The 15274-nt window shown below is 37.5% G+C and overlaps 1 protein-coding gene and 1 non-coding gene across 2 annotated transcripts; both read left to right on the forward strand.

The window, feature by feature from the left end:
* The first annotated feature begins 1032 nt into the window (after nt 1-1032).
* On the forward strand, nt 1033-3645 carry LOC107942440 (uncharacterized). The gene is made up of 6 exons (XM_016876108.2): nt 1033-1196; nt 1810-1864; nt 2021-2287; nt 2618-2743; nt 2846-3263; nt 3497-3645. Exons 1-6 carry the CDS (start codon nt 1033-1035, stop codon nt 3643-3645), a joined length of 1179 nt encoding a protein of 392 aa, XP_016731597.2.
* Nucleotides 3646-14893: 11248 nt separating this feature from the next.
* Nucleotides 14894-15000, forward strand: LOC121212098 (small nucleolar RNA R71). Its single transcript, XR_005907308.1, has one exon. It is a non-coding gene; the product is annotated as a small nucleolar RNA R71 (small nucleolar RNA).
* Nucleotides 15001-15274: the final 274 nt, after the last annotated feature.

Here is a 15274-nt window from a genome sequence, read left to right on the forward strand (position 1 = left end):
GTGGTTCTGATTTTAGATTATGATTTGGACTCCGTATTGACTTAGTTTTATATATAATCGCATTTGTCATTTTTTTAAAACAGTTAAAGAGTTGGTTTTTCTAAAATGTTGTGATGTAGCTCTTCAGGCCTGGTCTTAACGTCTAGACTAGGTATGGGGTGTTACATTTAGTGGTATTAGAGCTAGGATTACAACACTAGGGTTGTGTAGATTAGGCTCCGATTTTGGTAATGTGCTTTGATTTATTTTTTTATCTTTTCTTTCTTGTTTCTTCATATAACTCTGATACCTAGTTTATAAAGGATCGAACCTCCAGAACCAAACCTGTAAGTACTTTTGTTCAATTATTATGATTTGTTGAGACACGAAAGTGATTAAAACTGTGGTGTGGTCACATATTTTTCTATGAACTGACATGAGAATTGTGATAAAGACTTTGAATTGATCTATGCATTTCTGGCATTGTAGATAAATTATTGAAATGAGTTCACATGGTAGTAGTGGACGTGGATTCCGTGGGCTTTGTAGGCATCATGGGCACTGATAGAGGGCTCAGGATGAGTCTTCTTTGATGGGTAGCTTGTCCAATATTGACATTAGTGAGTCAATAGGTACTCCTAATGCTAAGATAGGATTTCAAACTTCTACTAATAGGGATGATGCAATGTCCTAGGAAATATTGCATGTGCTTGAGAAGGTCGCTGGGACCCATTCTTGATTTGATGGTCGAGGGTCAGTTACTGAACGACTCTAATCAAATGGTGCTGAGTTATTTAGGGGGTGTCACCGAAGTCGCCCCTACCGTGGTCGAGTATTGGTTGAAGGCCACTGAGTCTATCATGACTGACATCGATTTCACTTTCAATTAGAAGTTGAGGGGTGCTGTATCTTTTCTCTAAGATGAAGCCTATTAGTGGTGGCTAACGATTGAGCAAGGTACTTAGTCAAACAAATCACTTGGGATTTCTTTAAGAAGGCATTCTAAGGAAACATGTGTGGGTGAGTTACGTGGAGGCTTATAAGCACAAGTTCATGAGTTTGGTTCATGGCGAGAGATCTGTGGCCGAATATGAGGTTGAGCTTTTGAGACTAAGTAGATATGCTCGAGCTTTGGTTGCTTCTGATTATGATAAGAGTGTGAGGTTTGAAGAAGGTCTACGTTATGATTTGAAGGTTCTGATAGCTCCTCAGAGGGAGTAGGTTTTTGTAGCCTTAGTTGATAAGACAAAGATAGCAGAAGAGGTGAAGCGCACTGAGCGCGATAAGAGGGATCGGAAGAGAGGTCAGGTTAAGGTGAAAAGGGATTTAGGTTCCTCTAGCTCTGTTCAACGCCCTAAGAAATGAGCTAAATTTGAAGAGCCTCCGTGGATCGAGGTACCAACTGCATCGATTAAGATTCAACTATGTAATGATTGTGGGAGGCGCCATCTGGGCAAGTGCTAGAGGAAATCAAGCTTGTCTCTGTTATGGGTCAATGGAACATTGGGTTCGAGATTGCCATCACCGATTAGATCAGTTACTCACTGCAGCACAAACTCCAGCTCCGAGTCATGTTTAGCCTTGGGGAGCATCTCAGCAGCCTTCTTAGGGTTGTGATATGGTCAGGGGTGGTAATGGGTCTGGCAGAGGATAGAGTGAACTGGGTAGAGGTACAATTTAGGCTAAGTCACATCAAACTACACTTGTGTATACAGCGAGGCACCGAGAGGATAGAGATGACGCTGATGTTATAACAGGCATGTTCTTTATTTATAATGTTCCCTATTTTGGCTTAATTGACATTGGGTCTACACATTCTTATGTATATAGTATTGTTTCTGTAAATTTGGGTATTTCTACTGAATCTGCTGCTAGAGGGGTTTCTGTAATTTGTCCTTTGGGTCAGTTGGTCTAGGTTGACAAAGTATATATATAGGTTTCATTAAAAATTTAAGGTGTAGTATTTCCGACTAATTTAATAGAATTTCCTTTTGGTGAGTTTGATCAGATTTTAGGAATGGATTGACTTGTGGAACATCAGGTCAGTCTCGACTGTGCCTCTAAAAGGGTTACTTTGAGAATTGAGGAAAACAGTAAGATTTTTATGATTAGTAAGCGTCGAGATTATCTCTTTAATGTAATCTCTGCCCTTATAACTAAAAAACTAGTTCGGAAAGGTTGCGAGACATACCTAGCCTTTGTGTCTGATTCTATATCATTAAAGCTTTCTGTAAAGGATATTCGTGCTGTGAGGGACTTTCTGGATGTCTTTTTCAAGGAATTTCATAGTGTACCTCTAGATAATGAGGTTGAATTTGGTATCGAATTGTTGTCAGGTACTGCTCAAGTGTCCATTGCACCGTATCACATGGCACCTAAAAAGCTTTTGGAGTTTAAAGCTTAGATTCAAGAACTTCTCGATTGAGGGTTCATTAGACTGAATGTGTCTCTGTGAGGCGCACCGATTTTGTTTGTCAAGAAAAAGGGCGGTAGGATGAGAATATGTATAGATTACCATCATATGAACAAGTTGACAATAAAAAATAAATATCCGCTTTTGAGAATAGATAATATGTTCTATCAATTTTGTGGGCCATCGGTATTCTCCAAAATTGATCTTCATTCTGGTTACCATCAGCTCAAGGTTAAGGAGATTGATGTGTACAAGACTGCTTTCAGAACTCATTATAGGCATTACGAGTTTCTGGTTATGCCTTTCGATTTAATGAACGCTCCGGCTACATTTATGGACTTGATGAATCTGGTGTTTCAGTCATATATGGACTAGTTTATTATAGTTTTTATTGAAATAATTTATTCAAAGACTGAGAATGGGCATGATGACCATCTTCAAATAGTTTTGCAGGTACTCCGTGAAAATCAACTATATGCTAAGTTTAGAAAATGTGAGTTCTACTTGTTAGAGGTTACTTTTTTGGGGAACATTGTGACTATCGAAGGGATCCAAGTTGATCCCAAGAAGATTGAGGTTATGATTGGGTTGAAACAACCGAAGAATGTGTCCAAAACTTCGGAGTTTTTTAGGTTTGGCAAGTTACTACCGAAGGTTGTTGAGGAGTTCTCTCTAATTACATCTCTTCTGACTAAACTATTGAGTAAGAACACCTCGTTTGTATGGTTGGTTGAACAGCAGTCGAGGTTCGACAAGCTCAAGTTCTTCTTGACACAAGCTTCTATTTTAGTTCAGCTTGAATTTGGTAGGGATTTTATGGTTTATAGCGATGCGTCGTATGTCAGTTTGGGGTGTGTTCTAATGCAGGATGGTAAGGTCGTGGCTTATGCGTTTCGATAGCTTAAGTCGCACAAGAGTAACTATCCTACTTACGATTTTTAACTGACCATAGTTGTCTTGCCTTGAAAATCTGAAGGCACTATTTGTATGGTGAAAGGTGTATACATTGATCACAAAGGCCTCAAATATCTGCTAACTTAGAAGGAGTTAAATCTTAGGCAGCATAGATGGTTGAGTTGCTTAAGGATTATGATTGTACAATAGAGAACCATCCCAGAAAAGCTAATATGGTGGCCGATTCTCTTAGTCATAGAGCTATGACTGACCTAAGAGTGATATTTGCTCACTTGAGTTTGTTCAATGATGGGAGCCTTCTAGCTGAGTTACAGATTAAACCAACATGGGTTGATTAGATAAAAGTTTAAAAGTGACAGGGTCTTGTGTTTTAAAGGTAGAATATGTGTGTCGAATGATACAGAGTTAAGAAAATCAATTTTACGAGTAATGCATAGTAGTCCCTATGCTATGCATCCCAGTTGGAACAAAATGTATAGGGATCTCGAAGAGATCTACTAGTGGCTCGGTTTGAAACGAGAGGTTATTACCTTTGTCTCTCTCTGTTTGACGTGTCAGAAGGTTAAGGCTAAACATCGATTACCTTTTGGTCTACTACAGCCGGTTAAAGTTCCCCTGTGGAAGTGGGAGCGAGTGATGATGGATTTCGTTAGTGGGTTGCCTTCAACACCCTCTAAGAAAGATTCCTTTTGGGTCATTATTGATCGATTAACCAAGTCTGCTTATTTTGTACCAACCAGGATAGACTACTCGCTTCAAAACTTAGATCTACGTTTTGGGTCATTATTGATCGATTAGCTGTAAGACTGCACGGAGTTCCAGTTTCGATTATTTTTAACAGAGATCTACGTTTTACTTCTCTGTTTTGGAAGAGGATTCACAAGGCATTGGGCACCTAACTGAATTTCAGTACTGCGTACCACCTTCAGACCAATGGATAGTCTAAGTGGGTTATTCAAATTCTAAAGGATATGTTACAGAGCTATGTGATTGATTTTTGAGGTAGTTAAGGGAATTATCTGTTGCTGGCTGACTTCACATATAACAGCAACTTCTAGTCTAGCATTTAGATGGCACCTTACGATGCTCTATATGGTAATATGTAATGCCCAGAAATTGTAAGTATTTATTTTTGTATGTTTATGATACACAAATGCATGTCTGCTTCAGTGGTTAAGTGTCTAGGAAAGAGTCTGAGAAGTCTTGGGTTCTGAGAAGTCTTGGGTTTAAGCCTTGGCTTGTGCAAAAGTTTTTTTTTATTTGAATAAACCTCTGTCCCTAGTTAATAGGCTTTTAAATTAATGTGGGTATAACATGACAAAATACGCCTGCTGGTCTAAGGGATAAGTCGCGTGTTACTATTACTGAGGGTCTTGAGTTCGAGTCTTGGCGATGCAGGGGAGTGTTTTATTTTCCTAGATGCCGTGGGAGTGTTGTGGTTTGACCGAAACACTGAAGTGTTTGAGTGGAATTTAAATTAAGTAGTTGAGGGAGGAGTAGTCGGTTTGAGGGATTTGAGGAGGAATTTGTGGGATTTTGAAGGAGGTGGGAGTGTTGGAGCCGAATGTAAACTCTTTCCTTTGGGGGATTTTGGCTTTAGTGTTGGAGCCGAATATTGTAAAAGACCATTCAAGTATTCTCGTGTTTTTTGTTGTTTTTTATTTCGAGTTTGCACTTCCCTCGAGTTCTCTTGCTGACCTATTGGCTCTACTCTAGAAGTTGTTCTATCTGTTTTTTCTTTGGCCGAATACTCCCTCTTCCTGGAATGACGAAAAAGTGTGCAAGTGTACACAATCGCAACAAGTAATAAAGTGACAAATAAATGTCGAGTTACCGTACCCACAAGGACTGTAAAAAGAATTATTTATGGAAGTATTTGTAAAACACTTTGGCGAGGTAAAAATAATTTGATTTTAAAAGATGGTTAAAAACTATTTAAAAACTAAGTAAATAATTAAAATAAAACAAACGAGTTCTGGTTCACGATTTCAAATAAGATTTAATCAATGAAACATACTTGTGTTGGATTAATTATATTTCTTTAACTTAGAATTATTAAACTCATGTTTACATTGTTCCGAATAAATTCACAACAACCCGGTAATTTGCTAACTTATGAACAAATTTACAAACAAAAATCCATCCATCTCTTGACATATCCCTATGTCAATTCAACTGACTAAACAAATTCTAGTAAGCAAACATGTTATTGCACATACATACTCATTAAATTGAACCAATCTCTTGCATATCCCTATGTCAATTCAAACGATTAATAAAATCTAATAAGCATATAAAAGACTATGTGAAGTAACAAGGCATCCCTACCTTGAAACAATTTAATCACAATAATCTTGCAAGTTATGCAAGGCAATAATATCGCCAGATACATTGCTAATTTAACCTTCAGCTTCTTTAGAAGAATAAACATGAACTGAAATAAACATGAACTGATTAAGTACTGTGTCTATTAATTACAATTGCAATCCGTTTAAATAATTAATTTATTAGTTACCTCACAGTCGTAACGCAAAAATAACCTAGGCATGATTTTACTTAATCAAGCATCTTACCGAGGCTTATAACAACATAAACACGATTTTAACAATTCAAGTAGGCAGAATATAATCAACCCAACACAAAAATAATTTAAGCTGAATTGATTAAAATAACCATTTCAATAGCATAAATATTTATAACCATGTTCGTCAAAACAACAACAAAATTTAAAGAGATAGGGAACAAGAAGCAAATCCGGTGTTTCTCCGTGCCTTGACTAGTTGCTCCACTCTTCCTTCTTCGTTGGCCTTGGCTATCAAGGTTTCTTATGAACACCTAAATTGCTGCTCCAAGTGGCTAATGAGAGCCTCTTTCCCAAGAGAAGAAATCGACACTTGAACAAGAGGGAATGGAATGGAAGAAATGAGAGAAAAGTGAGAGAGGGAATGAGAGAATGATGTGAAGTGAGGGGTGCTTTGAATGATCAGCAAGGGGTGGCTTTTATAGATGATTGTGGCTGCTAAAAATAGCAAATTACAGCAGCCAAAGAGCCCTCCCTTGGCCAGCCACACACATGGAAAAGTTGAGAGTTTCAACTTTGCTATTTTAAGCTTGGGGCAAATCTACAAAGCCATAATTTAAGGTGGGGTTTAAATGCAATTTGGAAGTCTTTTCAGGGCCTTTTTGCAAGAATATTTAATCAGTTAAAATTATGGTTTGGTTCAGCATATGGATGGTTCTAGGCTGCCCATTTAGTGGCTGGTTTGGTTCACTCAATCTGGCTCGACCGGTGCGGTTCAACTGGACCCTTTCTCCATAATTAATTAAAAATAATTTATTTAACCCAAATTAAATGGGGAGTAAATTAAAATTAATTAAATTATGAATTAATACACATTTCTAGACCATCTTAGGCTGAAAATTAATGTGCCTTAATACTTCAAATTGCTTCTCAGTTTTGTGCTTTCAGCAGTGTCAGCCAAGCCAATTTTCACCCTTTGCGCAAATCTGTCGAAAATAGTCAAAATTAGTCAAATTTAAGTATAAAGTTAAATAAATTCACCATGTTCATATTTTTAACATGACTTAATTATTTTATAATATTTAATTACTTTTCGACAAGAATTTAACCGGATTTGCATGAATTTAAGAAAAATTGGGTATGAAAAAGTATATAAATTTTTGTGTTTCCGCACCCCCAACTTAATTCATTGCTCGTCCCGAGTAATGCACAAATTTTGAAAAGAATTTCTTGGAAACACCTTTGGAAAATTCCTTTAGAAAAATTTTTTCTCAAAATTATGGATAGAAAATACGTATGCTCAAAAACAAGAAATCTGATAATTATGCTTACTTAAGTATACATATTGTTCAAATTAAATTCAACAACTTATTATAATAGCAAAATTTAGACTAAATGATTTTGTAACAAGACATGTTAACCCTTACCAATTTGATTTTTATTCCTTTATTCAAGACTAAATTGCAATCATTAAGCTTAACTTATGCCTTCATATGTTGATCGTAGCAATTTCTCTCCACTAATGTAGGTAGCATGAGGACTTTGAATTAATAGGTCTTTATCAAGGTTGTAACGTGGCTAGGCTAGGGGTAGGTGAAAGAGTTTTTACCTTCGATACACCAACTTGACTTTTATAGGCTCTTTTGTACATCTCTTTCAAATACATGTGCTCTTTTTTTTTAAATAACACGAGCACTTACTTTGTGTACTGTAATTCTCAAGCATTTGATACTTCTTTTCAACTCCCCCAAACTTATTTTCAAAGAACATTTTGAATAGTATTGAGTCTAGTGTTTGGGACAATTTTAAGATTATTAAGCGAAAAGTAATGGCTAATTATTGTAAGGGTCGAAATAAAATTAGGCCGTATAGTCTCAAAATTGGGTTTCAAAGGATAAAATTTTACCATGGTGGGCTTGAAAGGCTCTAACAACAGTTGCCTAAATCATTTCCAACGTTCCATGCTCCCTAGGATTTCGCCTCAAGAAACTACTAAGTCAATTCTAAAGACTTAAACTTTCATGCATACCTAAACTTTTTATAGTTTCAGTAGCGTCTGGCTCCACTGATTCTACCTTTTCAGGGACTTCAAATGATTTTATCGTGGGATCTTCTTCTTCATCAGGGTCCTCCAGTTCCTCACTTACTTCAATTCGTTATTGTAGGACTGAGTCTCCAGCTACTCGATAAAGGTCCCAATCCGTGATTGTGCCTTGGCTATGCTCAGTCTTCCTTACATTTGCAAGAATTTTAGCTTCCAAGCATAGAATTGTTATTGGAAAGGGGAAATAAGCAGGGCCAGAGCGTTTAATGGCACAATTCTGTATCTCCCTCAAGATGATCTTCCCCACATCGATGGTCTTACTAGTTAGGATCGAGTACAATAAGACCATTCATTCTAATGAGACTGTAGTCCCATGTGAGCTAGGCATAAGGCTGAATCGGATGAAGTAAAACCATACCTTCGCAAGTGGAGTCAAATATTCTCTTCGACAAGTATGGATTCCTTGTTTTGACACAGTCCATGTAGAACCTGGAACTGTCAGTTCCTCGAGAATTTCTTGCAAATTTTCAGGCTTCATATTGCTCATCAATATGGAATATTCATCGTTTTCGAAATCTGGTAATTCAAAAAACTCATTAATAGCATTTGAATTTATCGGTATTTTGATTCCGCAAACTGGAACTTTTGTCATCTCTCTTGAAGTTAAATTTGCATAGAACTCACAAACTAGTTCCTCATCCACACTAGGTCCCTTTTCACAAAACAACTCCCAATTGAGGGTTTTAGCAACTTGACGAATACGTGCCATAAAGTCTCGGTAGTTGCTCTCCTTTAAAGTGAAGCCTTTTTCTGGATGCCTTTGTTGATTTTTGAAGATACTTTCGTATCTCACTTTGGCGTCTTCACAATGGAATTTGTTTTGTGTTTCATCAATTTGAGCGGAAGCACGAGTTCTCTTATGAGGCATGTTTAACCTGATCATAAGATGGAAAAATTAGTTTCTCAATAAAATTTCATAAAAGTTATTAATAATTCAATTAATTGAAAAATTAATAAATAAAATTAAGATTAAAAATTAAGAGAGACTAGGTCTTACCACTTTTTTTGTAAAAATATAAGAACTCTAGAAATTAATAATAATAATGAAGAAAAAGATGAGAATTAAAAAGAAGAGTTGGAGGGTTTGTGGCTTAGGGTGGATGGAAGAGGAATGCCGCACAAGCAGCTAGGGTGTGCAGGTGTGGTGCGTTTGGGAGCAGTGATGCGCAGCAGGGCTGGAAGCAATCAGCACTTGGGCCTTCGGTAGCAGGTAGGACCTGGGCACGCGCAGGATGGTGCAAAGGGCCGGTACCAAGCACAAGGTGAAGGCTGGTGCGAGCTGAGGCTGGGGCCGCTAGAGGCAACACGCGCGCTTGGTGCGCGGGACGTGCATGCGATGGAGCCGACTGCTTGGTGCTACTGTTGCTTGGGGTTTCGGCACTTTGGTATTTTGGTGCTTCGGGTTTTAAGTGTTTGATGAATGGGAAGATGGGTGGTATTTATAATGGGAGAAATAGGAATTAGAGTAGAATTCTTAAAACAATTTAATTAATAAAAATTCTAAGTTCTACTCCTATATGAAGATAACAACAATTAATAATTAGATATAAGCATATTAAATTATTAATTGCTATTTAATTTATTTTAAACAAAGATAAAATAAAATTAATCCTAATTCTATGCTAAGTTGATAAAGATTAATATATAAATTATAATAGATATAATTATATATTAAAGATTATCATCTTATTATCTTTATTAAAAACTTATCGAATAAAATCCTAAAATTGATAATAATTAATATATATTATAACGGGTATAATTATATATTAATAATTATCATTTTTTTAAACTAAAAAAAAATTATTCTAGAAGTCTTTTGGAAATATTTACAGGAAGAGGCATCTAGTTTTTATTATTTATGAAAAGAGCAACCAAATTTTAAAAATACTTCAATTAAGTCCCTAGACTTAATGAAAATTTGAAATTAAGTCGCAATTTAACACTCGGGTCAAAATTGACCTTTTTATTTGAAAAATCAAAAATCAAAATCTCTATTTAGATAATAATTTTTAGGAAAATCATGTTAAAATCAATTCCCAGGAAAGATTAGCTTAAGTTCCAATCTCCTAGACAGAATTTATTTAAACATACTAATCCCGAAAATATACTCTAAATCATTTATTAAAAAAAACATAGGAAAATTTTAAACATCTGATAAAATGAACGAAATTTCATTCCATTCAATCTTATCTCCTCAATAGTGTTTCAAGCGCTGAGCGTTAACTCGAAAATTACCTCCCTTACCTTAGAGCTCGACAACTTCGTATGGATAAACATGATGGATCGTAAATGGACCAGACCAACATGATTTTAACTTACCTGGAAAGAATTTTAGTCTAGAATTAAATAACAAAACTCGCTGACCTGCTTCAAATTCTCGAACTCGAATGTGCTTGTCATGCCATTTCTTAAGTCTTTCATTGAGTAATTTGGCATTTTCATAGGAGAATAGCCGGAGTTCCTCTAGCTCATTGAGTTGGAGCATCCGTTTTTCTTTAGCAAGCTTAGGATCCAAGTTGAGTTGTCGAAGAGCCTAGCAAGCCTTGTGGTCTAACTCTAAGGGTAGATGACATGCTTTCCCAAAGACCAACCTGTAAGGTGACATCCCTAGAGGTGTTTTGTATGCTGTTCTATAAGCCAATAAAGCATCATCCAACCTTTTGGACCAATCACGTCTGTTTGGGCAGACTACCTTCTCAAGTATGCCTTTGATTTCATTATTTGCTAGTTCAGCTTGCCCATTTGTTTGCGAATGGTAAGCTATTGGAACCTTGTGTTTCACTTCGTGCTTGTCTAATAACCATCTTAACCACTTGTTCACGAAGTGGGACTCTTCATCACTAATGATAGCTCTTGGGGTTCCATACCTTGTGAACACGTGTTTCTGCAAGAACTTAATTACAACCCTAGCATCGTTTGTCGGATAAGCTTCATCTTCGACCTACTTAGGCACATAGTCTATTGCTACCAATATATACTTGTGACCAAAAGACGGAGGGAAAGGACCAAGAAAGTCAATACCCCATACATCGAACAATTCTACCTCAATGATGTTTGTTCGGGGCATCTCATTTCTGTTGGTGATATTTCCAACCCTTTGACATCGATCACAACTCTTTACGTACGCATATGCATCCTTGAATAGTGTTGGCTAAAAGAATCCAGCTTGCAATACTTTGGCCGCTGTACGAGTACCTCCGAAGTGTCCCCCACTCAGAGCTGAGTGACAATGATATAGAATCTTTTGTACTTCATCTTCTGCCACACATCTCTTGATCATCTGATCTACACACTTTTTAAACAAATATGGCTCTTTCCAGAAATAGTACTTAACATCGTGAAAAAACTTCCTCCATTGTTGATAAGTCTTATCAATTGGTCTCAAACCACAAGCTAAATAGTTAGCAATATCAGCAAACCAAGGGGTACTATGGACATGACTTACCTTCAGTAGTTGTTCATCTGGAAACGTTTCTTGAATTGGTATAATAGGAGAATTCCCTTCTTGAGGCTCCAATTTGGACAAGTGATCTGCTACTTGGTTTTCTACTCCCTTTCGATCTTGAATTTCTAGATCAAACTCTTGAAGTAGAAGCACCGATCGGATTAGTCTCAGCTTAGCATCTTTCTTAGCAAGTAAGTACTTGATTGCCGAGTGGCCCGTATAAACAATTACTTTGGTACCTACAAGGTAAGATCGAAACTTTTCAAAAGCAAATACAATAGCAAGTAACTCTTTTTCTGCTACCGTATAGTTTAGTTGAGCTCCTATAAGAGTCCGGCTTGCATAGTAGATGGGATGAAAAACTTTATACCTTCATTGGCCCATGACAGCTCCTATCGTGAAATTGATTGAGTCACACATTAATTCAAATGGTAGATCCCAGTCTGGTGTGACAATTATGGGTGTCGTAACTAGTGGACTCTTCAAATCCTTGAAAGCCTTTAAGCATTCATCATCGAACTTGAACGACGTGTCCTTCTCCAATAATTTGCATAAAGGTTTAGCAATTTTGGAGAAGTCCTTGATAAATCTTTGATAAAACCCAGCGTGACCCAAGAAGCTCCTAACACCCTTTACAGATGTTAGAGGTGGGAGTTTCTCAATAACATCTACCTTTGCTTTATCTACCTCGATTCCATGTCTCGTTATCTGATGCCTTAGAACAATCCCTTCTTGTACCATGAAATGGCACTTTTCCCATTTAAGTACTAGATTTGTTTCTTCACATCGTCTTAGTACCTTAGCTAGATTGGCTAAGCAATCATCGTAAGTATCTCCGAACACCGAAGAGTCATCCATAAAAACTTCCATGTACTTTTCAACCATGTGAGTAAAAATAGACATCATACATCTTTGAAATGTAGTAGGTGCATTACATAAACCAAATGGCATGCGTCTAAATGCAAATGTACAGTACGGGCAGGTGAACGTTGTCTTGTGCTGATCTTTTGGTGCTACTGTAATCTGATTATACCTAGAGTAACCATCAAGAAAATAGTAATAGTCTCGCCTAGCTAGTCTATCCAGCATCTGGTCCAAGAACGGCAAAGGAAAATGATCTTTCCTAGTTGGCTTGTTCAGCTTCCGATAATCGATGCAAATCATCCATCCCGTAACTATTCTAGTTGGTATCAACTCGTTATTCTCATTCTCTACGACTGTGATACCTCCCTTCTTTGGCACGCGCTGAACCGAACTTACCCAAAAACTGTCTGAGATGGGATAAATGATACCCGCATCTAACCACTTGATAATCTCCTTTTTCACCACGTCTTTCATGATGGGGTTCAGTCTTCGTTGTCCATCAATCGTCCCTTTTTTCCATCTTCTAGGATAATCTTGTGCATGCATACAAATGGACTAATATCGCAGATGTCGGCTATGGTCCATCCGGTAGCCTTCTTGAATTATTTCAACACCAAGATGAGTTTCTCTTCTTGCTCAATAGTTAATTCTGCTGAAACGATTGCAGGCAAAGTAGAAGCGTTACCTAAATAAACATATTTCAAATGTGAGGGTAGTAACTTTAGTTCTAACTTAGGTGGTTACTCGATTGACGCTTTTGGTTGGGCATACTCCCTTTTCTCTAACTCCAAAGATTCAAAGCGGGATTGCGGATTAAACCCCCTTTGATTAGCTTATAACAACGCTAAATATTTATCCTCCTCTTCATCATTTGGAGGACCTGATGTCAGAATTTTTTCCAATGGATCTTCAACATAGTTGAGCTCCTTTTCCACTATTAAATCCTCTAAATCAGATGCTGAAGAACAATCATCAATTGTGTTAGGAAACCGCATAGACTTAAAAACATTAAATGTTACTTGATCATCCTGAACATGCATCGTAAGCTCGCCCTTCTGCACATCTATAAGGGTCCTTCCGGTTGCTAAGAACGGTCTTCCTAGGATAATTGGCAGTTCTTTGTCTACTTTAAAGTCTAGGATAAAAAAATCAATAGGAAAGATAAATTTATCTACATGTACCAATATGTCCTAGATTTTTCCTTCTAGATGTGCTAAGGATCGATCTGCTAGTTGAAGTGTAACCGTAGTAGGTCTAACTTCACTTATCCCCAACTTTCTAAATATTGACATAGGCATCAAGTTAATACTCACACCTAAGCCACATAATGCCTTACCATAATATGTTGCTCCAATGTTGCAAGATATGGTAAAACATCCAGGATCCTTCAGCTTTGGGGGTAGTTTGTCTTGAAGATATGCGCTGCATTCCTTTGTCAAAGCTACCGTCTTAAATTCTCCAAGTCTTTATTTTTTGGATAGAATATCCTTCATAAACTTGACGTAATTCGGCATTTGTTCAAGTACTTCAACCAACGGGATGTTGATATAAAGTTGCTTGAGTATATCTAGGAATTTCTTGAATTGGATTTCCTGCTTATGCTTCTGAAGTCTTTGAGGGTAGGGTGGTGGAGGTTTCTTTACTAGAATTGGTTGATTCGTTATCTGCAGTAATTCTGCATCTAGCGGAGTTGTTAGTTGATCAGAATTAGCTGGTTCTGGAATTACCTTGTCGGGTTTTGCAGATTCTAGTTCTTATGTAACTGGAATTTCAACACTAAGTTGAACTTCCTCTAAGTCTTGACCATCAATTGGCTCCTTTTCAGCTTCGATAGTGTTGGGCTCTACTGTCTTTCCGCTCCTCAATGTCAATGCTTTACAATGTTCTTTCCCCAGATTTCTTGGATTCTCCGTATCACTATGTAAAGCACCTTGTGGTCGTTTCCTGAGTTCAATAGCAAGCTGGCCCATTTGGTTTTCTAGATTCTTCAATGTAGCTGCTTGGCTTTGAATTAAGGCATCATTCTTTGCCATGTATGCCTTCAATAAACTCTCTAAGCTATTGGATGATTCAGCCTGAGCTAGTTTCTGAACTTGTTGAGAAAAACTAGACAGCTGAGTTGGTCTAGGTTAGGCGTAGTTGTTACTGGTTCCAGCCCCTTGGTTACTCTAGGAAATACTTGGGTGGTTTCACTACGATGGGCTGTAGAAGTTGGATTACAGTCCTTGCCTTCCTCGATTTTGGTTCTGGTTACCCATGTAATGTACAGATTCAGGGTTTGATGGACATTCTTCGAACAAATGTCCTTCCCCACAATAAACACAGGCTATACTCTCAAATTGGTGAGGTGGCTCGGCTGCAAAACTATTAGAACCATTAGTGGTAAGATTCTTAAGCATTAAGGAAATTGAAGATACCTGAGATGCAAGTGAAGTGAGAGCGTCCACTTCATGTATTCCAGCGACTCGTCTTCCTGAAGCAGCTCGATTGGTCGGCCATTGATAATTGTTACTGGCGATCCTCTCGATGATTTCCTAAGCCTCATTATAAGACATAGAAAGGAGAACACCATTAGCAGAAGCATCCACTACCATTCTCGTGTGAGCATTAAGACCATTATAAAATGTCTCAAGTTGGATACAATGTAGGATTTCATGGTGAGGGCATTTCTGTAATAGCTCTTTGTATCGTTACCATGCCTCATACAAGGATTCATCATCCATTTGCTGGAAAGCAGTGATCTCGTTCCTCAACTTAGCATTCTCACTAGGCGGGAAATACTTCATGAGGAATCTTTTAGCTTACTCTTGCCATGTCGAAATTGAGTTTGGTGGCAATGAATTTAACCAGGCTCGAGCTCTTTCCCTTAGTGAGTACAGGAACAGCTTCAATCATAATGCATCTTTAGAAACTCCAGCTAATTTGAAAGAGTCGTTCACCTCCATAAATACTCTTAGCTAAAGATGAGGATCTTCTACAGGCATTCCACTGAATTGGCCCACTGTTTGAAGCATCTGGAACATGACTGGC

Source organism: Gossypium hirsutum, chromosome A12 (assembly GCF_007990345.1).
Source record: "Gossypium hirsutum isolate 1008001.06 chromosome A12, Gossypium_hirsutum_v2.1, whole genome shotgun sequence".
NCBI classification, from domain to species: domain Eukaryota; kingdom Viridiplantae; phylum Streptophyta; class Magnoliopsida; order Malvales; family Malvaceae; genus Gossypium; species Gossypium hirsutum.